Source organism: Ornithorhynchus anatinus, chromosome X2, assembly GCF_004115215.2.
Source record: "Ornithorhynchus anatinus isolate Pmale09 chromosome X2, mOrnAna1.pri.v4, whole genome shotgun sequence".
Taxonomy (NCBI): Eukaryota; Metazoa; Chordata; class Mammalia; order Monotremata; family Ornithorhynchidae; genus Ornithorhynchus; species Ornithorhynchus anatinus.
In genome coordinates this window covers 4927712-4954478 of record NC_041750.1, presented here as the reverse complement: position 1 = coordinate 4954478, position 26767 = coordinate 4927712, and the positions used below count along the sequence as shown (strand labels likewise).

Sequence of the window (26767 nt, the reverse complement as noted above, 5' to 3'; positions counted from 1 at the left end):
GCTTGGCACCTAGTAAAGCACTTAATAAATACTACAGTTCTTATAAAGGAAGTTTAAAACTGTACCCACTCTTCCTCCGACAATACCTTGTGTTTCACCAACAATCCAAGAGATGTGGATTGCCAATTCCACCCTGCACACTTCTGGCTGGATTGGATTGTGAGTCCATGTTAGATGTTTCTGTTATGTTCCTCTTTTCAAAGCACATTCTCTCTCTGCGGCAGAGTTCCGATTAACATTAATGGGAGTAAAGCAGGCCCATTAAGAGGAAAGAGATTTGTAGTTTTCATTGTCCTAATGGATCTTTGGAGGAGTGAGGATGTGATGCACCGATGAACTCTTAAGACTTTTTTTTTTTAATGGTATTCGGGAAGTGCTGATTATGTGTCAAACACTGTTCTAAGCACTGGAGTAGATACAAGCTAATTGGGTTCATTCAGTCATTCATTCAGTCATATTTATTGAGCACTTACTATGTGCAAAGCACTATACTAAGAGCTTGGTTGGACACAGTCCCTGTCTTGCATGGGTCTCACAATCTAAGTAGGAGGGAAAGCAGGAGAAGGCACAGAGAGTTAAGTGACTTGCCCAAAGTCACACAACAAGCAATTGACAGAGCCAGGATTAGAACCCAGATCCTCTGACTCCCAGGCCCATGCTCTTTCCACTAGGCAATTCTGCTTCCCACTTACTAGCTCACATCCACATAACGTTAATACTTGTGATATTTGCAAAGCAAATGTGTTGCTGTGAGAAGCAGTGTGACCTAGAGGATAAAGCACGAGCTTGGGAGGCAGAGGACCTGGGTTCTAGTCCTGACTCCCACTACTTGTCTGCTTTGTGACTTTGAGCAAGTCATTTCACTTTTCTGTGCCTCAATTACCTCATCTGTAAAATGGGATTTAAAACTGTGAGCCCCATGTGGGAAATGGACTGTGCCCAACCTGATTACCTGTATCTCCCCTAGCATCTTAGTACAGTGGCCAGGAATAGAGTAACCACTTAACAAATGCCATTAAAGAAAAAACAACAGTACTAAGCACTGGGGTAGATCCAAGATCATCAGATCACACAAAGTTCCTCTCCCGCACGGAGCTCATGGTCTAACAAGGAGGGAGAACAAGTATTTCATCCCTATTTTACTCATGAGGAAATTGAGGCCCAGAGAAGTGGCGTGCCTTGCTCAAGGACACAGCAGACAAGTGGCAGACCCAGGATTAGAACCCAGGCCCTGTGACTCCCAGTCCCGGGCTCTTTCACCTAGGACCCGCTAGCCAGGATAAATTTAGACCTTTAGAACTGCTGCAGTCTATTGCATCATTACCAGGCAGGCTCAGTTGTATGCTTGAGTCACTTACACTAATAACTCTTTTGTAACAATGGTGCCAGCTTCTATAGGTTGAAAACTACATCATAATAGGAGCTGGATTAGACCTGTCATCCACAAGCCAATGATCTGTATATGACAAAAGACACGGGGCTCATATGTGCAGGTAGTGCCTGTCTCCTGAAAAATTAACATCTCAGCAGGAGAGGTGAAAGCATTAGAGGAAGTGGATGAAGAGAGCTTTCACCTGGAACAATAATGCTATAAATTATAAATGTTTGGGTAATTAGAGGCATCTTATCCATCTTTAAAAGAGGGATAATTTCATTGTAGTGATGTCCTCAAGCGGAGCTCCAAAAGAGCAACATGCAGTTTTTCAGTTTCAGATGGGGAATTCTCCAGTGATCTTGAGATTGTCCCAGATGGTATGGGGAAAGGAAATATTGGTTGAAGCACTGGATTGGGAAGCCAGGACTCTGTGGTTACTGTGACTCTGGGGTAAGTGACTTCCTCACTGTGGGCTTCCATTTCGATAAGTGAAACCAACGTGGTAGGGAGTGTGTGGAGCTTGGTTCGTACTTCCCAGGCGCTTGCTTAGTTATAGTGCTTTTCATCCAGTAGGTGCTCATTCATTTAACCATATTTATTGAGCGCTTAGTGTGTGTGGAGCACTGTACTAAGTGCTTGAGAGAGTACAATATAACAAGAAACGACACATTGGCTGCCCACAAAGAGCTTACAGCCTAGAGAGGCTCAAGAGATATTACCACTACCATGACTGCTGCTTCTACAGTGACCATTATTGTTACTATTACAGCTGCTGCTACTGTTCATTCAATTGTATTTATTGTTTACTGTGTGCAGAGCACTGTATTAAGCGCTTGGGAGAGTACTATATAACAATAAGCAGACATATTCCCTGCCCACTACTCCTACTACTATTGCTACCACTACTACTTTTATTAATAATTATGGTATTAAGCACTTACTACGTGCCAGGCACAGTACTATTACTGCTATAAATCTATGTTAGACCTAGGTTGAACTACTGTACTTCTATCTACATGCGCTGAGGCCCTGAGGCTTTTAAATTATATGTCTTTCAGTGTGTAGGTTCAAGAACCTATCCTGGTAGTCCTCTATCTCCTTTATGCTCAGGCTGTTGTCCAGAATGTTGTGTTTATATTAGTTTGAAGGTTTTTTGAGGCCATCTCTAAATTTATATCACTGGTGACATCAACCGGCTTAGGCAGCTGAGCTGAATCATTGGTAATGTGTTTCTGGAGGCCTAATTAATATCTCTGTGAAAAGGGAGTCTCTGGAGAGAGAATCATATCTGGAGGTGGGCTGGGGGAGATACTGAAAGATGGGCTGGATCCTGATCAAATGACGATGATGATAATGATGATAATGGTTTTTAAGTGCTTACTGGGTGCGTGCCAAGTAGTGTACTAAATGCTGGGGTAGATATAAGATAACCTGGTCCCCCATGGGGACTAAGTAGGAGAAAGAATGGGTATTAAATCCCCATTTTGCAGATGTTGGAACTGAGGCATGGAGAAATGAAATGACTTGCTTGCCCAAGGTCAACACAACAGGTAAGTGGCAGAGTGGGATTAGAACCCAGAGCCTCTGACTCCCTGAACCATGTTCTTTCCACTGGGCCTTGCTGCTTCCCTTAATATACAAATGGTTGTTAGAATGTCTGCCTAATGTGAGAAGCTTTTTTTTTTAACTACATCCCAGTGGATTTTGTGGAATCAGCTGACTTTATGTGCCAGGCACTGCACTAAGCACTGGGGTAGATACAAATTAATCTGGTTGGACACAGTTCCTCTCCCACATTGGGCTCACAGTCTTAGTCCCCATTTTACAGATGAAGTAACTGAGGTGCAGAGAAGTGACAGAAATCATTGAACAGACAAGTGGCGGGACTGGGATTAGAACCTAGGTCCTTGGGTTTTACACATGTGTTATACTCAGCAGACAGAATATTTCTTTACTCAGTGTTTTCAGCCACATTGGGTGGAGGACTTCCTCACCCAGTCTTGAAATAATTTTATCATCAGGGTGAAGGGCATGAAATGATTTCCATCAACTTGTTTGTAATGTCCTTTTAAGCACTTGATATTTACTGCACCCGCATTCATAATTGATTTTAATGTCTATCTCCCCATCTGGACTGTAAGCTCCTTATGGGCAGGGATCATTTTCACCAACTTTATTGTACTCTCCCTAGTGCTTAGTACGGTGTTCTGCATACAGAGCTCAAAAAATATAATTGAACAAAAAAGGAAAGGCTTAATGGAATCTTATCCTTATTCATTAGAGTATTATTACTATTTTTACTGAAATAATACTAATTATACTATAATATAATAATGACATTTGTTAGTAATAATAATCATTGTGGTATTTAAGTGCTTATTGGGTGCGAAGCACTACACCAAGCTTTGGGGCACAGACAAGATATGAGCTATGTAAGATTATCTCTCATGGGGCTCAGAGTGAAAGAGGGAGAGAGAAGGGGTATTTAATTCCCATATTACAGATGAGGAAAGTAAGGCCCAGAGAAGTGAAGTGACTTGCCCCAGGCTACCCAGCAGACAAGCATCTGAGCTGGAATTAGAACCCAGGTCCTCTGATTCCCAGGCCTGGGGGTCTTTCCACTATGCCTTGTTGATTGATGGAGTGATTGACCTGCTCACAGATCTTTTCAGGGAATGTTGGCAGTTGAAGTGAGGCTCTTCCATCACTTATCAGAAGGGGGAAAATCCACATTAACAACTCTCTGCACTTTCCCATTCCCTCTCCCTCCTCTAAGCCTCTCCGACACCTCCCTGCAGTGATTAAAACCCTACCAAATCAATCAATCATTGGCATTTATTGAGCACTTACTGTATGCTGTTCTGAGCACTTGGGAACAAACTTCTGAGTACTAAATAAAGTGGTGGCTTGAAAACCCAGCAGGGCCTCAAAGAAAATCACTGTGTAAAACAATGTGCCTTTGACATTCACATCTTGCATCACCCGTGAGTGATTTGGAGATGAAGGTAGAGATGCAGTGTTGCCTAGTAGAAAGAGCCTGGGCCTGGGAGACAGAGAACCTGAGTTTTAATCCCTGCTTTGCCATTTGCCTTTCACTTGCTACTGAAAGAAAAATGTGTTCTCTAACCCTACATTTTGCTTGAGGAAGGAGAAGAAGAAAGAAATCAAGATGATACATGCAAACCACAAAGCCAGGGATATAGAGTGTTTTCATTTGCCTTCCGGATTAACGGGACTCATTCCTCCCTCCATCCTGACTGGGGAATCTGAAGTGACGCTGATGCGGTGGTTGATGGAAGGTGCAGGAAAATGCAAAACCCGATTTCAAGGTGAAAAAGCTTAGCTTGTCGTGCTGATGATTCAGGAAATATTCATGTCTGAACCTCAGATGCTGGACAGATTGAGAAGGGGTTGTTGATAAAGAGCCAAGATCCACTACCTACCCTAAAGCTGACATGTTAACTCCTTGGGGCTCTGCTCACATTTAGAAATAAAGCAAGGTCTTGAATACAAACCACTTTTCAGAAATCCATAACAGTCTCTGCCATGGAGGGAAGCCAAAAGCAAGGACACCAGATCAGAATTTCCTCAGCAGGCAACAGCATACTCTTAATAATAATAATAATAATTGTGGTATTTAAGTGCTTACTATATGTCAGGCACTGTACTGAATCCTGGGGTGAATACAAGTAAATTAGGTTGGAGACAGTCTCTGTCCCACATGGGGCTCACAGTCTCAATCCCCATTTTACAGATGAGGTAACTGAGGCCCAGTGAAGTGACTTGCCCAAAGGTCACACAGCAGATAAGTGGTGGAGCTGGGGTTAGAACCCATGACCTTCTGACTCCGAGGCCTGTGCTCAATCCACTATGCCATACTGCTTCTCCTCTACACTTCAGAACGCATCCCTAGGCCATCCTGTTCTGGGGATTTTTTTTTTATAGTACTGGTTAAGCGCTACTGTTCTTTCCCACCTTCATGGACTTTTAGCCAAATGTGGGACAGGATCTGTGACTCATCTGATGTGTCCTCGTGAGACGAGCACGGGCCTGGGAGTCAGAAGGACTAGGTTCTATTCTCGGTTCTGCCACTTCTCTGCTGGGTGACCTTGGGCAAGTCACTTCACTTCTCTGTGCCTTAGTTAACTCACTTGCAAAATGGGGATTAAGACTGTGAGCCCCATGTGGAACACGGATGCTGTCCAACCTGATTACCTTGTATCTACCTCCACTGCTTTCAACTGTGCCTTGAGCAGTTGGTGCTTAACTGAAAGAAATACCAAAAGAAAAATAATCAATGTGGTATTTATCAAGTGCTTACTGTGTGCAGAGCACTGTATTAAGTGCTTGGGAAAGTTCAATACAATAGAGTTTATAGACTTGATCCCTACCTACAAGGAGCTTATAGGAGGAGACAGACATTAAAATAAATTATGGATAGGCAGTTAATACAGTGTTTGAAATGTAGTGAACACATATAAAAGACAATCATTTCCTTCTGATTAATGCAAATGGTTACACAAGAAGCTATACCAAGAGCAGCCTCCAATGCACTGAGAAAGGGGAGGAGATTGATTGCTTTTTGTTTTTTTCTTTTTAATGATATTTGTTAAGCACTATCAGGCAAGTAATGTCCTATGCGTTTACTACATGTAAAGCACTCTTCAAAGTGCTTTCTACCCGGCAAGCATTGTACTAAGCGCTTCCTACAAGTCAAGCACTGTTCTGTTCTTAGCGACTTCTATGTGTCAAGTGCTGTTCCAAGCACTGGGGTAGATGCAAGTTAATCCGGTAGGACACAGTCCCTGACCCACTTGGGGTGCACAGTCCAAGTAGGAAGGAGAACAGATATTGAATCCACATCTTACAATTGAGGAAACTGAGGCTCAGAGAAGTGAATCCACTTGCCGAAGGTCACACCAATGTGTCTACCTATTCTGATCTATTGTGCTCTCTCAAGCACTTAGTACAGTGCTGTGCACACAGTAAGTGGTCAGTAAATACAATTGATTAGCATGAGCAAGTGGTGGGACCAGGATTAGAACCCAGGTCCCCTGACTCCCAGACTCATTCTCTTTCCACTAGGCCACCCTGCTTCCCATCCTGACCTTCTCGGTGCGTGAGCTTAAGAGTGTCTAGTGAGAAGCTTGTTTGTCTCCTTGTTGGATAGCTGCCTGCCCTGGGGGGAGATACTGCAGCTGCTGAAGCAGAAGCTGTTTGTTTTCCTGGTATCTTGATCTTATTGGAATCTGAGAAGCCCCGTAGGCTGGGGATAGAGATAGGAGCTGGGTTCTAATCCCACTTTTGCTACATGCCTTTGGGCAAGTCACTTCTCGTCTTTGTACCTCAGTTACCTCATCTGCAAATTGGGAATTCAATCTGTGTTCTCCCTCCTACTTTAGACTGTGAGCCCTGTCTGGGTCCTGATGATTTCATATTTACCCAGTGCTTAGTTCAGAGCATGGCACATAATAAATGTTTAACAAATTCCATTATTATTATCATTTTTCAAAGACTCTCTTCTTGCTGCTGGGAAACTCCTCTCACCATCGTAGAGCCCTTCTGAAACTCTTCAACTGGGGATCTCGCGAAGTAAAGTGAGTCGCCCAAGGTCACAGAGCAAACAAGTGGCAGAGTGGGATTAGTATCCCAGTACTAAATGCTGGGATAGATACAAAGTTAACAGGTCCCACAGGGGGCTTGCAGTCTAAATTCACTTGAGAAATTCAGTAGTTCAATATTCAAATTCAGAATTCAGTCATTTCTGGGGAATGATTGAAATGAATCAATGGGATTCCTTGCAAAGAGGAAGTCGAGAGTTCAGTACTGACCATTTCCAACAGGGATTGAGGACTCATGGGCAATGCCATGGTTGGGAGTATTTATGCTGTTTGCAAGCAGGCGGCACTCTTAAAACTGCAGAAGCTTCCAAATCTGGGTGTCGGAGGGTAGAATCTATGAGAGATTGTCTCTTCTGTCACCTGCAGAGTAGGAGTGGATTGTACAGGCCCAGAATTCCAGGACAGGGCTGGCCTCAAAAATAACTGCTGCTGTCATGTTCTCAGTGTGCAGGAGCAAGGGGAGTAATCATTTTTTCCCCAGACTGGCTTCTAGTTCTGGCTTTGCTACTCTCCTGCTGTGCGACCTTCAGCAATTCACTTACCTCTCTGGCCTTCAGTTTCGTCCTCTGTCGGTTGGAGATAAAATATCTGTTCTCCCTCACTCTTATGAGCCCCGGTTGGGACAGGGCCTGTGTCTAAGCTGAGTATATTTAACTTCCCCAGAGTTTAACTCAGGGCTTGACATGAAGTAAGAGCTTAAGAAACACCATATTAATAATGACAGGCATCGTAATAATAGTAATCATTAAACACTAAATACCTCTGCTCACAGAAAGGATACCCAGCAAAAGAGGGACTCAAAAGGAACTGATCTAAAAATATAAAATAATAAACCTTAAGCACCTAGCCCTTACAGAGATGGGTAAATCAATTTCGCCAACATCTTTGAAATTCCGTTGGCATTTTGTATTGCAGGTTTTGGTATTTAATTAGGGAAAATAAGCACAGAAAGCTAATCTTTTGGTTTCCCTAGTGAAATGTGAATGTGGGTTTTGAAAGGTTAGGAGTCAGTAGAAGTATTGTTTTATAATTTTAGAAACATCAAAACCTGTTCTGAAATCTTTTTCATGCCAATTTAAATACAGCATTTGTTTTAGATTCTAAATCACAATCATATTCCCCAAACACCTGGGAACTCCTGATGAAACACATCTATATGGAAATTACAAATAAGTAGAGAGTCCAAGTCATTGCCTGCATTATTAAACTAAAAGTTATTAGCCCAAACTTTCTGATGTTAGTCAGTGCTGTCAGTTTGTTCCCCAATCCCAGACTGTAAGCTCATTGTGGGAAGGAAATGTGTCTGTTTATTGCTGAATTGCATTCTCTCAAGCACTTAGTACAGTGCTGTCCCCACAGTAAGAACTGCATTTTACATTTATTTCCGTTGACCTGGAAAGTAGTGTCAGCTGGTACTAGATTGTTCTAGGTCTGTACTAACAAATGATAAGATAAAAGACCCACAGTCAATCAATTATTGAGTGCTTAATGTGTGCTGAGCACTGTACTAAGTGCTTGGGAGAGTACAATGCAATATAGTTGTTAGACACAATCTCTGCCCCTGCCCACAAGGAGTTTCCAGTCTAGGGGGAACTTCAGGTTTACCAGCCTCTGATGTGATGTGATAACACTAGTAATGCTAATGATGGTATTTGTTAAGCACTCACTATGGGCTGACCACTGTAATAATAATTATGGTACTTGTTAAGTGCTTACTATGCTGGGAGATTCAAGATAATCAGGCCAATAAAGAGACACATTCCCTGCCCACAACGAGCTTACAGTCTAGAGGGGGGACAGACATAAATATAAATAAACTACAGATATGGACTTAAGTGCTGTGGGGCTGGGAGGGAGGATGAATAAAGGGAGCAAATCAGGGTGACACAGAAGGGAGTGGGAGAGAGGAAAGGAGGGCTTATTCAAGCAAGGCCTCTTGAAGGAGATGTGCCTTCAGTAAGCCTTTGAAGGAGGGGGAGTCATTGTCGGATCATCGTCCCCCCGAGTCCAGGCTGTTAGCAAGGTTAAAAATAAAATTTGTAAACGTCAGAGAAGGGCTCGGATGATGTCCATCCAGGGATCGGCCCCATAATCAGTTCCTCTCAATTCCCCGATTCATCCTGACTCCAGCGGGGATGGGCTCTGAAGGGAAATAATAGGCTTTCTGCTCGGCTTGTTCCGGAGGCCATTTCAATACCGCCGCCGTCCTATGAAATGGAAAGATATGAAAAACGGTGGCATTAACAAATTGGAGTCCTTGGGGAGCGGTTGGCGGGATGGGATTTTGATTGGAGTTAGACATAATTGGCCATAAATCTTAAAGATTCTGATTTGTATTCTCTTTCCGGAGAGCGGCCGCATTCGCGCTAATTTGCTTTGCGTTTTTTTTGGGGGGGGTTCTTTTTCACTCCAGTGATATTTACCCACAAAGCTTTGAACATGGTAACCCCCATCCCCCACAAACTCCAGACCGGATGCCCTTGCTGTTGTAAGAGGAGTTTCTGATCACTTATTTCTGCCTCACAATCACCAGTCAATCAGCCCTCCTTAAGTAGCCCAGTCACTAGCAGATTATTAGATGTCTGGCTGGCAGAGCTGGGTATGCTGCTTGATATCTTTGCTCACAGAGTGTTTCAGGCCTTTGGAACTACAAGCTCGAGTCATTATTCAGGTTGCAGTTTTCCCTTCCAAGGGCTCCAATCTGTATGCACTTTTCCCCCAACATCAATCAATCGGTGCTCTTTAGTGAGTGCTTATACTGTGGCAGAGCACTGTGCTAAGCACTTGGGAGAGGACAGTAGAGTTAGCAGATAGGATCCCTGCCTTCCCGGGGCTTATAGTCTGTTGTATGAAGAACACTGTACCGAGTGCTGGGGAGAGTAGAGTTAGCAGATATTATCCCTGTCTTCGAGGACCTTATAATCTTCTGGGTGCAGGACACTGTACTGAGCACTTGGGAGAGTCCAATAGAGTGTATAGACTTGACTTCTGCCCTCAGGGAGTGATCGGTCTCTTATCTCCCCACCTTCAAAGCCTTATTAAAATCACATCACCTCCAAAAGGTCTTCCCCAGCAAAGTTCTCTCCTCTTTACCCCATTCTCTCTCCTTTCTGAGTCGCTTATATAGCTGGATCTGTCTCCTTTAAGCTCTTGATATTCATCTCATCCCCACAGCACATATGTGCATGTCCGTGATATATTTTAATGTCTGTCTCCCTCTCAAACTCCAAGCTCCTTGTGGGCAAGGAAGGTGTCTATCAACTCTGTGTCTACAATCAATATCCCTGATGGATTCATACAATGTCAGGGAACATGCCTACCAAATCCATTATACTGTTCTCTCTTGAGTGCTTAGTACAGTGCTCTGTGCACGGTAAGCACTCAGTGAATGCAATCGATCGGTGGATTGGTTTTGTTATATTCTTCGTTGAAGGCTTTTTAAGTCAGTTTGAGTTTTGTGTCATTTTACAGCTTCACAGATTGTAAATTGAATGTTTTATGCCCTGCTGGAAAGGTGAAAAGAAAGCAACATCTGCTACTAGCATCCTAATTACAACAGTATGAAATTCATGCTAACATTCTCTTTATAACCCTCACAATACATCTCTTAATCACCAAACGTCCTTCTGCTCTGCAGATTACTTTGTCCTTACCCACTGCTGGTCTTCCCCTTTATCTCTTCCCTCTTCCAGCAAAAAACTAAAGAAGGAAGAGAATAGGGTATCATGGTTTTATTTGCAGCTTTCTCTGCCAACACCGTTTTTCATCCTCTCCTTGTTAAAAGGAATAAGTGGAAAAAAATGTAGTCCTCTAAAGTCCTCTAAACTCTATTCCTGCAATAAAAGAAAACCGGTTTTATTCAAGGCCTTGCCATTTGATAGTTGTCACATCATTGTTATTAATATTATGGCATTATTTGTCAAGCATTTTTTAAGCTCTGGGTTAATTGGAGTATACACAGTCCCTGTCCCACCTGGGGCTCACAGTATAAGAGATAGGAAAAGGCAGGAATTACCCTCCCCATTTTTGCAATAGGGAAACTGAGGCACTGAGAGTTCAGGTGACTTGCTGAGTTAATCTCCCTGATTCATCTCCCTGCCCTTCCTGCCACTTCAGCACTTCCACATCACCTGTATCTTTGAATTCAAATACCCCCAGGATGTACTTTAATACATATCTTCAAATTCTGTTGCTTCCACCTACTTGGATATGTATTTTAGCGTTTGCCTCCCCCTGGTAGATTGTAAGCTATCTGAGGGTAAGGACTGTGTCTACTAACTCTGTTGGACTCTCCCCAGTGCTTAGTATAGGGTTCTACTCCAGAGTAAACTGTTAGCTCCTTGAGGGTAGGGAGCATGTCTAACTCTATTGTACTCTCCCAAGTGCTTAGTATTGTGTCTCTGTACATAGAAAACACCCAATAAATACTATTGATCGAGTTGCTAGATGCAATCTCTGCCCACCAGGAGCTTACAGTCTACAGTCCTTCAACAGTAATGTGCCAAGCACTGTGCTAGGCTCTATACTGGATACAGGATAATCAGATTGGGAACAGTCTGTGAATAATAATGGGCCAAGCGTCTTTCCAGAGTCTCGAGTAGCTATAAAATAATCAGGTCAGACCCAGTCCCTGTCCCACAGTCTCTATAGGGAGAGAGAAGCAAGTTATTTTATCCTCATTTTACAGATGAGATAACTGAGGCACAGGGAAGTGAAGTGACTTTCCCAAGGTTACACATCTGACAGGTGGTGGAGCCGGGATTAAACCCAGATCTTTCTGACTCCTAGGCCCAGGCTCTTTCCACCAGACCACACTGGTTCCCAAATGATATGACTTCCTCCCTACTAAGCAGAAGCAGTCTCTACCAAAATTGCCAAGCACTTTTCATGGAAAATATATTCACTCTTATTCTCCACTGAAAATCAATTATGGTTTGAAATTGGTGATTTGAACTCTACTCCTCTTTGAAATTCTCTTTCATTGACTTTAAAATGGGCCCACATTTTCTTTAGCTATGGTTATATGAATTGGCCAAATAGCTGGAATATTTAGTAAAACTGTGGTGCAGAGAGAAGGAAGAAAAGATGAGTAGGAATCTGATTAAAAGCACTCAGTTATTAATATGTTCTTAATATTAAGGATGTGACAAAATCCACATTCTGTGATTCTTGCCGCATTTATCAGAGCATCTAGTGAAATTGTGGAGAGCAGAATTCTGCCAGAGCTGTTCTTTGACAGGACTACAGGAAAGTAAAGGATTCAGAAGTGAGAGTCAAATGAGAAAAGGTCCTTTCTGAGCCCTTGTGTTCCTCCAGGAGTAGTATACGATCAATCGGTGTTATTTTTTGAACACCTAATAATCATAATTGTGGTATTTGTTAAGTACTTATGTGTGTCAAGCACCGTATTAAATGCTGGATTAGATAGATTATTTTATCACCATTTTACAGAACTGAGGCACAGAGAAGTGAAGTGACTTGTTCAAGGTCATAGAGCAGACACGTAGTGGACGCAGGATTAGAACACAGGTCCTGACTCCCAGGCCCGTGCTTGGTCAGTTAGGCCATGCTGCTTCTGAAGAATTGAAGAGAGTGGCCCTGCAGAAACCAGAAAAATGTAATAGATTCCTGATAAATTCTCAGCCCCCAGGCTCAAATGGGGCTCTGGACACAGGATCCTCCATCATCCTTATTGCCATCAGTGGTATTTATTGAATCCCACTGGGCGCAATGCACTGTGCCAAAGCACTTGGGAAAATACAACGGATTCTGGAGACAGGCTCCCTGCCCACGAAGAGCTCACACTCTTAAGGAAGAGACAGACATAAAAAGATTAACACTTAGCAGGGATCAGAAGAGTTCTAGACTGTAGACTGTAAGAGCCCCTCTAGACTGCAAGCTTGTTGTGGGCAGGGAACAGGATCACCAACTCTGTTACAATGTACTGTCCCAAGCACTTAGTGCTGTGCTTTGCACACAGTAAGTGTTTAATAAATGCCATTGATTGATTAAAGAAATGATTGGATACATCGTCAACTTAATAGTCAAGTAGATTGGTACAGTGCTCTGCACATTGAATAAATATCATTGATTTATTGATGGATGTCTGGATTTGTCCTATTGACTCTCCTTGTTGAAGCTTCCCTCCCCTGATACTTTTTTTAATGGTATTTGTTAAGCACTTACTATGTCCCAGGTACTGTTCTAAGCATACCAAGTAATACAATAATTGTATTTGTTAAGTGCTGCACTCTACTAAGCAGTGCAGAGGAATGCAAGCAAATCAGGTTGGACACAGTCCCTGTCCCACATGGGGCTCCCAGGCATATTCGTCAGTTTACAGGTGGGGTAACTGAGGCCCAGAGAAGTGAAGGGACTTGCCCAAGGTCACACAGCAGACAAGTGGGGGAGCCGGGATTACAACCCATGACCTTCTGACTCCCAGGCCCAAACTCTATCTGCTAGGCCACGCTGCTTCTCTCTCTGTCTGTCTTCTCTAGTACTTATCTGTCTTGGTCTTCCAGGAAGGCAGAGCCCGAACAGCGACTTGAACAAGCATGGTGACTCCTTGTGGCTTCAGTCCCCATCTACATCCATCCAAAGAGAGCGATCAAGGAGGCCTGAACTTTCAGGATGGAAACCTGATCTCTGCTTCTCTTGATGCCTTAATCCAGCATCTTGTCCCAACTGCTGATTACTACCCCGAAGTGAGTATCTTAAACAAGATAACAATAGTAATAATAATATAATTAGGGTACTTTTTAAGCACTTACTATGCGTGAAGCACTGATCTAAGCACTGGAGTTAGATACAAGATCATCAAGTTGGACAAAGTCCCTCCCTGAGGCTCACAGTCTAGGAGGAGTGGGTGGGATTTAAGCCCCGTTTTCAGGGGAGGAAACTGAGACCCAAAGAAGTAATGTGACTTGCCCAAGGCCACACAGCAGGCAAGCAGCAGAGCTGAGATTAGATAAGTAGCTCTTTATACTAGGCCAAACTGTTTCCGCCCTGCTTAATCCCACTAAGGAAACCAGAGTCGTTCATGAAGGTAGAACCTTCTAGCAGGGTTAGAAGCTCCTTCTCAGCAGGGATTGTATCTACCAACTCTATTGCATTGGACCCTCCCAAGTGCTTAGTACAGTGCCCTGCATAGAGTAAACACTCAATAAATACCATTAATTGATTGTTTGATTAAGAGTCATGGTGGTATTTTTTAAGTGCTTCCTAGGTACTAAGCAGTGCACTAAGCAATGGGGTAGATTCAGTCAATCAGTGGTATTTGTTGAGCACTCCCTGTAGGGACTTGGGAGACTCCAATACAATAAGGTTCCAAGCAGGTATCCAATCCCCATTTTATAGAGGAGGAAATGGAGGCACAGAGAGGTTGAGTAACTTACCCCAGGTCACACGGCAGGCAAGTGATGGAGCCAAGAATAGAACCTAGGTCTTTCCACCGGGCCAGGCTGCTTCTACTGAGAAAGATATGCAAAGTTGGGTCCGAGAGCCAGGAGTTTAAAAGACGTTCTTGTAGGAATGAAACCAAATGAAGAGGGGGGAATTGATTCAGAACTTGGTGCTTTCGCCTTGGAATCAGGCAGATGCTTGATGGCATGTTCTGCTCCCTTGTCAATGAGGCAGAAAGAATTCAGGAAGTGAATTAGCAGTCGGGCGCTTTCCAGAGGGCTATATTTGTCACTGTGCATTTAGGTTTCATACTGAGTGAAATATATCCAGACCAGAAGTGGCAGTCAATTAGCTTAACTTCAGTAGAGGCTGAGATAATCAGGCGGTAGCATATGGAAATCTCTGGGATAAAAGCGATGGATAGAAAACATCTTAATCTCAGCCTTGCAAATAGCCACATGCCCACAGGCCTGAAGTGAGATTAACATCTAATAGGGAATGACTTTAACAATAATAGTTATGGATTTATTAAGCACTTACTATGTGTCAGGCACTGTACTAAGGGTTGGAGTGAATACAAGCAAATTGGGTTGGACACGGTCCCTGGCCCATGTGGGGCTCACAGTCTCAATTCCCATTATACAGATGAGGTAACTGAGGCCCAGAGAAGTGAAGTGACTTGCCCAAGGTCACACAGCAGACAAGTGGCAGAATCGAAATCAGAACATATGACCTGCTGGTGGCCAGGGCCATTGTGTACAGAGCACTTTACTAAGAGTACAGTAATTAATAGATGAAACTCCTGCCCTCAAGGAGCTTACAATCTAGAGGAGGAGGCAGACATTGATATAAAATATAAATGAATTGCTGATATGTACATAAATGCTGGGGAACTGAGGATGGGGTGCATATCAAGGGCTTCAAGGATACAGATCCAAGGGCAGAGGGGATGCAGAAGGGAGAGGAGGGAGTAGGGGAGATAAGGGCTTAGTCCGGGAAAGCCTCTTGAGGAGAGATGTGATTGAAATGAGCTCTATGCTAAAGTGGTGATTGGGGGTCACCAGTGGTCTTCCCTCAGTGAACCTCACCTGGTTCATTATTCTGCAGAAAGCCTATGTCTTCACGTTCCTGCTGAGCGCCCGGCTCTTCATTGAGCCCCACGAGCTCCTCTCCCGGCTCTGCCACAAGTGCGTCGAGGAGCAGCGATTGGACGACCCAGTGCTTGATAAGGTGGGTGTGCTCGGGGACAGAAGAGAACCAGGTGGGACACAGTGTGGCCTAATGGAAAAGACCATGGGGTGAAAAGCAAAGAGGCCAGCGTTCTAACTCTGGCTCGGCTACTTTTTTTTAAAAAAGGTATCTGTTATTAATAATAATAACAATAATTGTGGTAGTAAGTGCTTATTATGTATCAGGCACTGTACTAAGTGCTAAGGTAGATACAAGATAATCTCTATGCCCCAGTTCTCTTATTCTCTCTCCTACTTTCCTACTTAGATTGGGAGCTCCATGTGGGACAGGGACTGTGTCCAATCTAATTCACTTTTACCTACCTCAGCATTTAGAACAGTGTTTGACACATAGTAAATGCTTAACAAATACCACAAAAAAAATAAATTAGGATGGACACAGTCCCTGACCCGCATTGGATCCATGGTCTAAGTAAAATAATGATGACTCTGACATGGCATTTATTAAGCTCTACTGTGTGCTAAGCACTGTGGTAGACACAAGACTATGAGATTGGACACCATCCCTGTCCCATCTGGGGTTCCCAAGAGCGAGAGAAAGTAAGTATGAAGGAACTGAAGCTCAGGGAGAGGTTTTGACTTACCTAAGGTCACACAGAAAGACAAATACCGGATCCCCATTTTGCAGAGGAGGAAGCCGAAGCCCAGAGAAGTTAAGTGACTTGCCCGAGGTCACATGGCAGGCCAGTGGCAGAGCTGACAACCACCCTGTGCTCTTTCTGCAAGGCTGTGCTGAGCCAACTGATTGTTTGGGGCTGTGATTTGGGGCTGAGGCACTTTCCTCAGGCTTCTGGCCCAACGGGAATTCATCTTCTCCCTGTTATTAGGAGATTCCTAGCTCCCCTTTTCCAGATAAAGCAAGAAGAGCAAAGAGTCACCAAAAAATAATACCTGCTGCTTTGTTAGTTACCCCCTTTCCTCCCCAAACGGTTCCTTCTCCCCACTCAGAAATTTAACTTTAGGATCTTTTTTTTAATGGTATTTGTCAGGCACTGAACTAAGCACTGATGTAGATTCAAGTTAACCAGGTTGGACACAGTCCCTGTCCCATTCTTAAAGATGAGGTAACTAAGGCACAGAGAAGTCAAGGGTTGCCCAAGGTTAATCAATCAGTTAGTGGTGTTGGAGCACTCACTATGTGCAGAGCACTCTACTAAGTGTTTGGAAAAGTACAATACAACAGAATTAGCAAACACATTCCCTGCTTATAATGAACTTAGTCTAGAGGGGGAGACAGACATAATAATAAGTAATTTGTAATACATAATTTAAAGATATGTACATAAGTGCTGTGGGGTTGGGAGTGGGGTGAATGTCAAATATCCAAATGTCACAGATCCAAGTACATAGACAACACAGAGAGAGAGGGAGCCGAGGAAAAGAGGCTTAATTGGGGATCACACAGCAGGCAAGTGGTGGAGCTGGAATTAGAACTCAGGTCCTTCAGGCCTGTGCTCTATCCATTAGGCTGCGATGCTTCTCATGGTTTCTTGGGAAGCCATTACTGCCAATATGCCCGATGTTTTCTAGCCCAAGCAGCTTGTAGCTGGCTTCCTGGCTTCCTCTGCTGTGTTTTCAACTTTCTGTATTTTTGTTTCAGGCCCGTGTCCGAAAATTTGGGCCCAAACTCCTTCAGCTACTAGCAGAGTGGACGGAGACGTTTCCTTATGATTTCCAAGAAGAGAAGATGATTGGCCACTTGAAGGACTTGATTGAGCGAATAGCACCGTGTGATGAGGTGAGGGGTTACAGTGGAGACTCTGGGCACTGAGCTGGGAAAATCCTCTGGAGAAATCTCCCCCCAGTGCCCTTCTCTCTTTTCTTTCCCTCACCCTCTCTCTTGCTCCCTTTTTCTCCTCTTCTCACTCTATTCCTTGCTCCTTCCACTCCCTCTCCTTTAATCTCCCTTATCCCTCCCCTCTTCTCCCTGTCCCTTCTCTTTTCCTTTCTCTCTCTCCTTCACTCTCCCTCTCTCCTTTTCTTTCTCACCCTTCCCCCTCCCACTTTTTTCCTTTCCTCCCCCTTACATTCTGGCCATGAATCACCCTCATTTCTAAAAACAGAGTTTGTCCTTTAAAAAGTCAGTCGTCTTTCTTTTTGATAGTAGTCGGGAGTTCATTCTCCAACAACGTATCTGCCCAACCCTATCATTGTGTCTCTTTTCCCTCCGCTTCTTTGGAGTTATATATAATGGTATCTGTTGAGTGCTTACTATGTGCCAGGCACTGTATTTTCTCTGAAGCCCACACTACAGAATTTCCTGGAATGAATGCAGCAATCAGCTTCGCAAAGAAAAGATATTTTCTCTTTCCCCATGTTCCTTCACATTCAGGGGTCTCGCCGGTAACCTCACTGCATTGGAATCTGACATCATAATGGAGATATTTTTCTTCCCCATGTCCCCCAAAGTCGCTTTGTCAGGGCACATGACCCAGTGGAACAAAGGTGACCCGACTCCAAAGGCCTCTAGGAAAATGCTTCTCTGAGATAGCATAGATGAGTACCCCAAGAAATTATTTCCTCTCTTCCTTTTGGGTACTGTGTACCCAAAATACAGGCCAGAGAAAGCACTAAATTTAGCCTGCATTGATCAAGAAGTCCTATTTTTTTCTTATTGCTTCTACCTGAAGTTCCCTGCCCACAAGCAGCTTACAGGGTGATGCAGGCATTAAATTAGGAATGGGGGAAATGATAATCAGAATATTTACATAAATGCCGTTAGGGTGGGGTGAATATCAAAGTACTTACGAGGTACGCAACCAAATTTACAGTCAAGGCAGAGGGGAAGGCGGATAGGGGAAATAAAGTGCTTAAAAAGGAAAGACTTCTTGGAGTAGATGCAATTTTCAGAAGATTTTGAAAGTGGGAAGAGTGGTGACCTCATTTTTTTTTTCTATTTTAACATTTTTTTAATGGCACTGAAGTGCTTACTTTGTGCCAGTTCCTGACCCTCATGGGGCTCACAGTCCCAAGTTGGAGGGAGGAGGACTTAATTCCCATTTTCCAGATGAGATAACTGAGGCACAGAGAAATGAAGTGATTTACCCAAGGTCACACAGCAGGCCCGTGGTGAATGTGGAATTAGAAACCCGGTCCTCTGGCTCCAAGGCTGGTGTTCCATGCATTCGGCCACCATGCTTCCCTGACATTTCCAAACTCTGCTCTTAGAAACCCAGTGAGGGTGAGTCTCCTGTTTCCATATATCACCCCAGAATATCATTAATGTAGGGAAGCTGGGGCCCAGAAATGGAAGAGATAGAGGATGCGGAGTTTATTTCGTATGCTGAGTAGTGTCAATGGAAATCTCCCTTTAAAGACCACAAGATCGATCAATGGACCAGAACCTTAGCTTGTTCTGTATCCTGTTAAACTTTGGCCATAAACCTAAGGGGTGAGTGTGAAATGTTCAGGTCTGGATAGCATTTAGAGGGACCCTCTTGCTTTCGCTGGAAGTTTTTTGAGGTGTGAAAATTCTTTTTGTCAGGAAAAAGATATTTTCTTCAGAACCAATATTTATTCCTGAATGGCCCAGTGTCAGAACCGTAAATTAAAATTTAGAGCTAAGGATTCATAAGGGAAAGGGCCAAGTCTTCTACTTCCATTGTACTCTCCCACACATTCGGTACAGTGCTCTGCACTCAGATGGTAAGCGCCTTGAGGGTAGGGATTGTGTCTTCTATTGAACTATCCCAAGCGCTTGGTTAGGTGCTCACCAGTCACACATGTGCCCATCTGTCAACTTCACTGTCAATGGTATCTCAAGGACAAAAGATAACTAGATATCTCTAGCTATCTAGAGATATTACTATTTGTAATAGTTATAAAAATTAATAGTATTAGTTAAGTGCTTATTATGTGTCAAACACTTTCCAAGTGCTGACACAGATACCAGTTAATCAGTTTGGACACAGTCCCTTTCCCACATGGGGCTCACAGTCCAAGGAGGAAGGAGAACGGGTAGCGAATCCCCATTTTTGCAGATAAGGAAACTGAGACCCAGGAAAGTTATGTGACTTTCCCAAGGACACAAAATGGACAAGTGGCGGAGCCGGGATTAGAACCCAGGTCCTCTGACTCCCAGGCCCAGGATCTTTCCACTCTACCACACTGCTCATCGCCCCCTATGCAGCTCCCGAACAAAGAGAAAGATTTGCTGAAAGGACAGAAAAGTCTTTTCCCTGCTCTTTTTAAAGACTAGATGGTAAATTGAAGAGTTCTACCTAAAATATTTTAGGCGTTGTCTCTTTAATGAGGGCCCTGGGATTTAGCTTTATTGAGTTTTTAGAAAGCTTCCCCAACTGGTTTCACCTTTCAAAATAAATCATTTTCTAAGATAATAAGCCCTGTCTGGAGACTGAAGAGACACACACTGTTTTCCTTGTCCCATTCTTAAGGGACCACTGTTCTCTGATGCCAAACCCTGTAACCATGTATGCAAAGGCTGTTTATTCTTCATATGTCATAACTTCTTCCCAGACCCCACCACCTCCTGCCTAAGAAAAGACACTTCCTCTGCAATGAAGCAGTATGGCCTAGTGGAAAGAGCCCAGGCCTAGGAGTCAGAGGAGCTGGGTTCCAATGCCAGCACCTCCATTTGTCTGCTGTGTGTCTTTGAGCTAGTTGCTTAACTGCTCCATGCCTCAGTTACCTCATCTATAAAATGGGAATTAAGACTGTGAGCCCCATGAGGGACATGGCCTGTGTCCAACCTTATATCTACCCCAGTGCTTAGTACAGTGCCTAGCACATACAGATACTATACTTACCAAATACGGAGAGCAGCGTGGCCTATTGTGAAGAGCCCGGGTCTGGGAGTGAGGCTCTTGTAAGCTCGTCTCTAGACTGTAAGCTCATTGTGGGCAGAGACTGTTTATCATTATACTGTATCTCCCAAGCACCCAGGACAGTGCTCTGCACATAGTAAGCGCTCAATAAATGTGACTGAATGAATGACTAATCTCGGATCTGCCATTTACCTGCTGTGTGATTTTGGGCAAGCTACTTGACTTCTCTGTGCCTCAGTTCCCTCATATGCAGAATGGGAATTCAATACCTGTTCTCCCTCCTACTTACTCTGTGAGCCCCATGTGGGACCTTATTATCCTGTATCTACCCCAGCCTTAATACAATGTTTGGCACAGAGTAAGTGTTTAACAAATACTGTTATTATTATTGATAATAACAATAGTTTCCAGGCTTGTGCTCTTTCCACTAGGCCATGCTGCTCCACAAAATGAAACTGGTATTCACTGGTGTGTTTTCAGGCAGAGGGACAGGGTATCAGCCCTGGGAGAAATTGAGGCCACAAATGAAAAGACTTCAGGAACCTGAGTTATATAAATCAACAGATCAAGACTCTTTCTCAAAAAAGGAATGCTGCTGAGGTTAGAAAAGGCATAAGTGAGATGGCAGACCAGAGAGAGAGATTTTCCATTTACTTTGCCCCAAACTAACTTCATTTCCTGGATGTTAACAAGACCTCTGATCGCACCCATTGTTCCCTGAATGCCATCAGTAAATAATTTAAGATCTCACTTCCCAGAAATGCAAACGCACTTATAAAATGTCAGACAAAGGACATGTCAGTCAGGTTGTCAGAGCTGCATGTCAAGGGAAAGCCCATGGCAGCCATTCTGAAACAGGATGAAGAAAATCATTCAAATAGTAGTACTGAGCTCTTACTGGGTACAAACCACTCTACTATGTGCTTGGTAGAGTATAATACAACAGTTGGTAAAAAAAATTCCCTACTCACAAGGAGCTTAGAGTCTAGAGAGGAGACAGTCGAAAAAATAAATTACAGATGGAGGAAATGACAGAGTGTAAGGATATGGATATAAGTGCTGGGGCTTGGGGCGGGGGGGCGGGGGGAAGGGACGGTGACTATCAAGTGCTTCAAGAGTGCAGATACAGGAAAATTCCTAAGGATTTCTTAGTCTATCTCATCTCCTGCAGATTACCCGGAAGCTCGCTTTCCCTCCCTCACCTCCTCTACTCTGTCAGGTCCTGGAGCTTATTTAGAACAGTGAAATAATAGGAGACTGCACCTGCTGAGATGTGATTCTTACTCTTCCCTGTGGTTTGCATTTAAAAATAAATGTTTTAATTAAAATTGGGATTTCTGGACCCCATGCTGATGACCGCTATTGAAAAGTCTTCCCTTTCAAGACCCAGAGATGGTTCAGCCTGAAGATTGTCTTTTGATTGTTGAGGGGGAAAGAGAGAGACCAGGGTGATTTGCAGATGGACACTTTTTGTTTCCACTTTCTGGCAAGCTGCTCACCAGCTGGAAGCATGGAAAAGAATGCTTTGAATTAAAGCCTTTTTGCCCTGACTTGCTCCCTTTATTCATCACCCCCCTCCCAGCCTCACAGCACTTATGTCCCTATCCATAATTTATTTATTTCTAGTAATGTCTGTCTTTCCCTCTAGACTGTAAGCTTGTTATCTTGTCAGTCATATTTATTGAGGGCTTATGATATGAAGAGCACTGAACTAAGCACTTGGGAGAATGCAATATAACAGTAAATAGACACATTGCCAGCCCACAATAAGGTTGTCCTCTCCCAAGTGCTCAGTACAGTGCTCTGCACACAGTAATGGCTCAAATTAATTGATTGATTGGTGGGGACACACTTGCTCCCCTTGAGGCTTCAGGGGTGTCCCTGGTGCCAGGCCACTGCAGAGCAAATTGAGTGGAAATTGCCTTGCTAGAATTGCCGGTCACTAATGAAGGCCTTGAGACAGTGTCCATCGAGAAGGTCCCACCGAGCTGTTGGCTACCATTCCTTTGGTCCGGCATTTTGTGGTTGCAGTTTTGGGGTTTTTTTTTTTAGTAATTATGGTATTTGTTAGGTGCTTACTATTTGCCAGGCACTGTACTAAGTGCTGGGCTAGATATAAGCTAATTCATTCAATTGTATTTACTGAGCACTTACTGTGTGCAGAGCACTGTTCTAAGCTCTTGGGAGAGTACAGTATAACCATATCAGGTTGGACACAGTCCCTGTCCCACTTGGGGGTCACAGTCTTAATCCCCGTTTTACAGATGAAGGAACTGAGTTCAGCGACTTGCTCAAGGTCACAGAGCAAACAAGTGGCAGAGTCAGGATTAGAACCCAGGTCCTTTTGACTCCCAGCCCTGGGCTTTATCCATTAGGCCATTTTATCACTGTTGTTGTTATTATTTTTGTATTAAGCTCTTATGTGTCAAACAGTATTCTGAGTGCTGGGGTAGATACAAATTATTCAGATTGGACACAGTCCCTGGCCCATTTAGGGCTCCCAGTCTAAGTAGGAAGGAGAACAAGTATTGAATACTGGCTATAGTTGAGGAAACTGAGGCCCAGAGAAATGAAGTTACCTGCCCAAGGTCACATACCAAGCAGTTGGCACACCCAGAATTAGAACCTTGGTTTTCTGACTCCCAAGCCTGGGCTCTTTCCACTAAGGCAAGCTTATCCTCTCTCTTCCAAGCCTGGGCCTTTCCCCTGGAACTGTCCCTATTGCAGACCGGGGTTTCACAGTTCCACAGCCTCCTTTGAGGGAAGAGTACTGAAGATGTTGTTTTTGAAAAGCCGCAAGATGCTGACCTGGAAAAAAGGCTCAGACTTGAGGCGACAGGGTGAACAGGATTCCAGAGAAAAATAATCACTGTGTTACTTGTTAAGTACTTACTACGTGTCAATCACCGCTGCTTGTCAGCTGTGTGACTTTGGGCAAGTCACTTCACTTCTCTGTGCCTCAGTTCCCTCAACTGTAAAATGGGGATTAAGACTGTGAGCCCCACATGGGACAACCTGATACCTTGTATCCTCCCCAGCGCTTAGTACAGTGCTTTGCACATAGTAAGTGCTTAACAAATGCCATCATCATCATTATTATTATTATTATTATTACTAAGCACTGGGGGTAGATGCAAGGAGGGAGAACAGGCTTTTGCCAGATGAGGGAGCTGTGTCACAGAGAGATGACTTGCCCGCAGCACAGAGCAGGTAAGGAGGGAGTCAGGATTAGAACCCACATCCGCAGACTTCCAGGCCCCGTCTCTTTCCACCAGGCTATGCACATCCTGGTTTTTCCCACCTGTCAAAATGGAAAGGACCTCCTCAAATATCCACATTCAAACCAATGTCCTGAGTTCAAAAATGCACAATTGGAGGTACTAGCCTCCACACAAAAGGGTTCAGTGCTTGGCACATAGTAAGAGCTGAACAAGTACTGTAATTATTATTAATCATTTATTCATCCATCAGTCAATCACTGATATTTATTGAGCACTTACTATGTTCATAGCACTGTATTTAACACATAGGAGAATAATAGAACAGAGTTGGTAGACATGGTTCCCTGCCCACAGGGAACTTATAGTCCAGAGCTGTAGATGGATGTTATAAATCACAGATCTGGATAAGGTAAACATCAAATACTTAAGTGTGACCTTGGGCAAATCACTTTACTTCTCTGGGCCTCAGTTACCTTATCTTTAAAATGGGGATTAAGACTGTGAGCCCCACTTGGGACAGGGACAGCATCCAACCTGCTTACCTTGTATCTACTCCAGCGCTTAGAACAGTGCTAGACATATAGTAAGCACCTAATAAATGCTATTATTTTTATTATCATTATTACATGGCTCCCAGACCCCCGGGTCCATTTTAGAGGTCGGGGTCCCTCCGGACCCTGAGGCCGAGGCGGTTTCCGCTTCGGAAATCCGCCCTGGAGACCGGGGATGTTCCTCCCCCTCAAGGCCGCCGTGACCAGAATGCCATCAGATGGAATTACCATTTCAAATATTAAAAACCCTCCGAGGAGGAGCCATAAAGGGGACCTTTGCTGTGCAGCAGGAAGTTGCCTGAGCATTGTGATGAATTGTGATGCAGATGAATTCGCTGGAAGGACTGGTGGCAGTGGCCATGTTAATGATCCCAGGCAGTCATCGCTGAGTGACTACCTATTAAGAGTACAAGACAACCACTGATTCAGTAGAACCAACTAATTGAGATGCCTGGCTCTGGAAACAAAGCCTGCCAAAGGGACTCCATATATTCCCCCCTACCGTGAGAAATGAGAGAATCCAGATTTCCTGGAAGAGGTCTACTCAGGGACCGGTCACCCATATAATAAGGGTGGTATCCGCTAAGCTCTTACTCTGTGCCAAGCACTGTGGCAATCAGGATACACAGTCCCTGATCCATGTGGGTCCCATAGTCTAAATAGGAGGGAGAAATTGAGAAGCAACATGGTCTAAGTTGGATAGAGCATGACCCTGGGAGTCAGAAGAACTTGGGTTCTAATCCTGACTCCTCCACTTGTCTAATAATAATAATAATAATGTTGGTATTTGTTAAGTGCTTACTATGTGCAGAGCACTGTTCTAAGCGCTGGGGTAGACACAGGGTATTCAGGTTGTCCCACGTGGGGCTCACAGTCTTCATCCCCATTTTACAGATGAGGGAACTGAGGCAAAGAGAAGCAAAGTGACTTGCCCATAGTCACACAGCTGACAAGTGGCAGCGCCGGGATTTGAACCCATGACCTCTGACTCCAAAGCCCGTGCTCTTTCCACTGAGCCACGCTGCTTCTAAGTGACCTTGGGCGAGTCACTTAACTTTGCTATGTCTCTGTGACTTCATCGGTAAAATGGGGATTAAGACTATGAGCCCCATGTGGGACAGGGACTGTGTCCACCTAATTTGCTTCTTTCTACCCCAGCGCTTAATATAGTGCCCGGGACATAGAAAACACTTAACAGATACCATTATTCCTATTATTGTTATTAATAAACTGAATCCCCATTTTATAAAAGAGGAAACTAAGGTACAAAGAATTTAAATGACTTGCCCAAGGTCACGTGGCCGGCAAGAGTTGGAATTAAAACCCAGATCCTCTGACTTTAAGCTCATCCTGAGCTTACCAGCTCTATTGTATTGAACTTTCTGAAGTGCTTAGTATAGTACTTTGTTCACAGCATTCCATAAATACCACTTAAAGATTATCACACCCTCCTGCACCTACTATGTATTTACAAATTGTGTCTGCTAATCTCTCCTATTAGTATATCTGTCCCGTGAAGGCAGGGATCATGTTGCCTGCTTTTAGCATACACAGTGCTTAGTAGGGTGCTGCATGCAGTGGAAGTGTGTGAAGCAGCCACCGCTGACGGTGAAATTCTCCTCTGAGTGTGTGTGACTGAAAAGGATAGCGCGGGACCCACGATCCCCATCTCATCATGCCCACAAAGAGGTCGTGTTGACATATTTGATGTTTCCGCTTATGCCTCCTCAACTCTCGTTCCCTCCCCGACCTGGAGGCGCCCAGGAGGCCCTCAGTAAATACCGAGGATTGATCGAGTCCTGCCCCAGCTGCCGACAAGATGCTCACACTTTTCAGCTGGGATTATCACAATAACGTGGAGCTCTGAGGTGGCTGCTGCCTCGATGGTTCCATCCCGGCAGCTGCCGAGCTCAATGTTCAGCTGCCATCAGCCTGGTAGGACCACCAGAGTAGGCCCGAGTGGGAGGCAGCCGTCTTGTCCCCAGCTGCCCTGCACACCTGTCACGTGACATGGACTCAGCAAAGAGGGCAGAAGGAACCTTACTTGTGAGCCCCAGAGAACTGTTGGATCAATCAATCAGTGGTACTTATTGAGTGCTTACTGTGTGCATGGCACTGTACTAAGAGCTCCAGAGAGTACCATGCCACAAGAGGATCTGGGTAGGATCGAGGGGTCGCCGCCCATCCGGCCTTACAACAAATGGCAGGGTGTTCAGGTGAGATCAGTTGCTTTTGGGTCCTTGTTTTAGTTTTGTTAAGTGGCCTACTGTGTGCCAAGCACTGCACTAAACAATGGGGAATTGCAAGATCATCAGGCTGGACACAGTCCCTGTCCCACAAGGAGCTCATAGAATAAGGGAGGAAAATGCCCATTTTACAAATGGGAAACCAAGAAGTGAAATGACTTACCCAAGGTCACACAGCAGCTAAGTGGCAGAGCCGGAATTAGAACCCAGGTCCTCCGACGCCCAGGTTCTTTCCAGTAGACCATGCTGTGACCAGGTGCTGGATTCTAGATGCGAATGGGAGCAGCACCCGAAGCTCTGGAGCAGGTCCGGGAT

The 26767-nt window shown here is 44.2% G+C and overlaps 1 protein-coding gene across 5 annotated transcripts in view; it reads left to right on the top strand.

Moving 5' to 3' along the window:
* Window positions 1–26767, top strand: part of RASGEF1C (RasGEF domain family member 1C) — a 71698-nt gene that overhangs the window by 26544 nt on the left and 18387 nt on the right. The window contains exons 1-5 of one of the 5 annotated variants that reach the window (XM_039910537.1): window positions 1636–1825; window positions 4524–4704; window positions 13521–13703; window positions 15508–15630; window positions 17251–17388. In XM_039910537.1, the coding sequence (XP_039766471.1) occupies window positions 13554–13703; window positions 15508–15630; window positions 17251–17388 (411 nt within the window). In that variant the 5' untranslated portion in view covers window positions 1636–1825; window positions 4524–4704; window positions 13521–13553. Of the gene's footprint in view, window positions 1–1635; window positions 1826–4519; window positions 4705–6892; window positions 6973–13520; window positions 13704–15507; window positions 15631–17250; window positions 17389–26767 lie in introns of those variants that run through there. The other 4 variants (XM_029053511.2, XM_029053513.2, XM_039910538.1 and 1 more) reach the window with 4 other exon arrangements.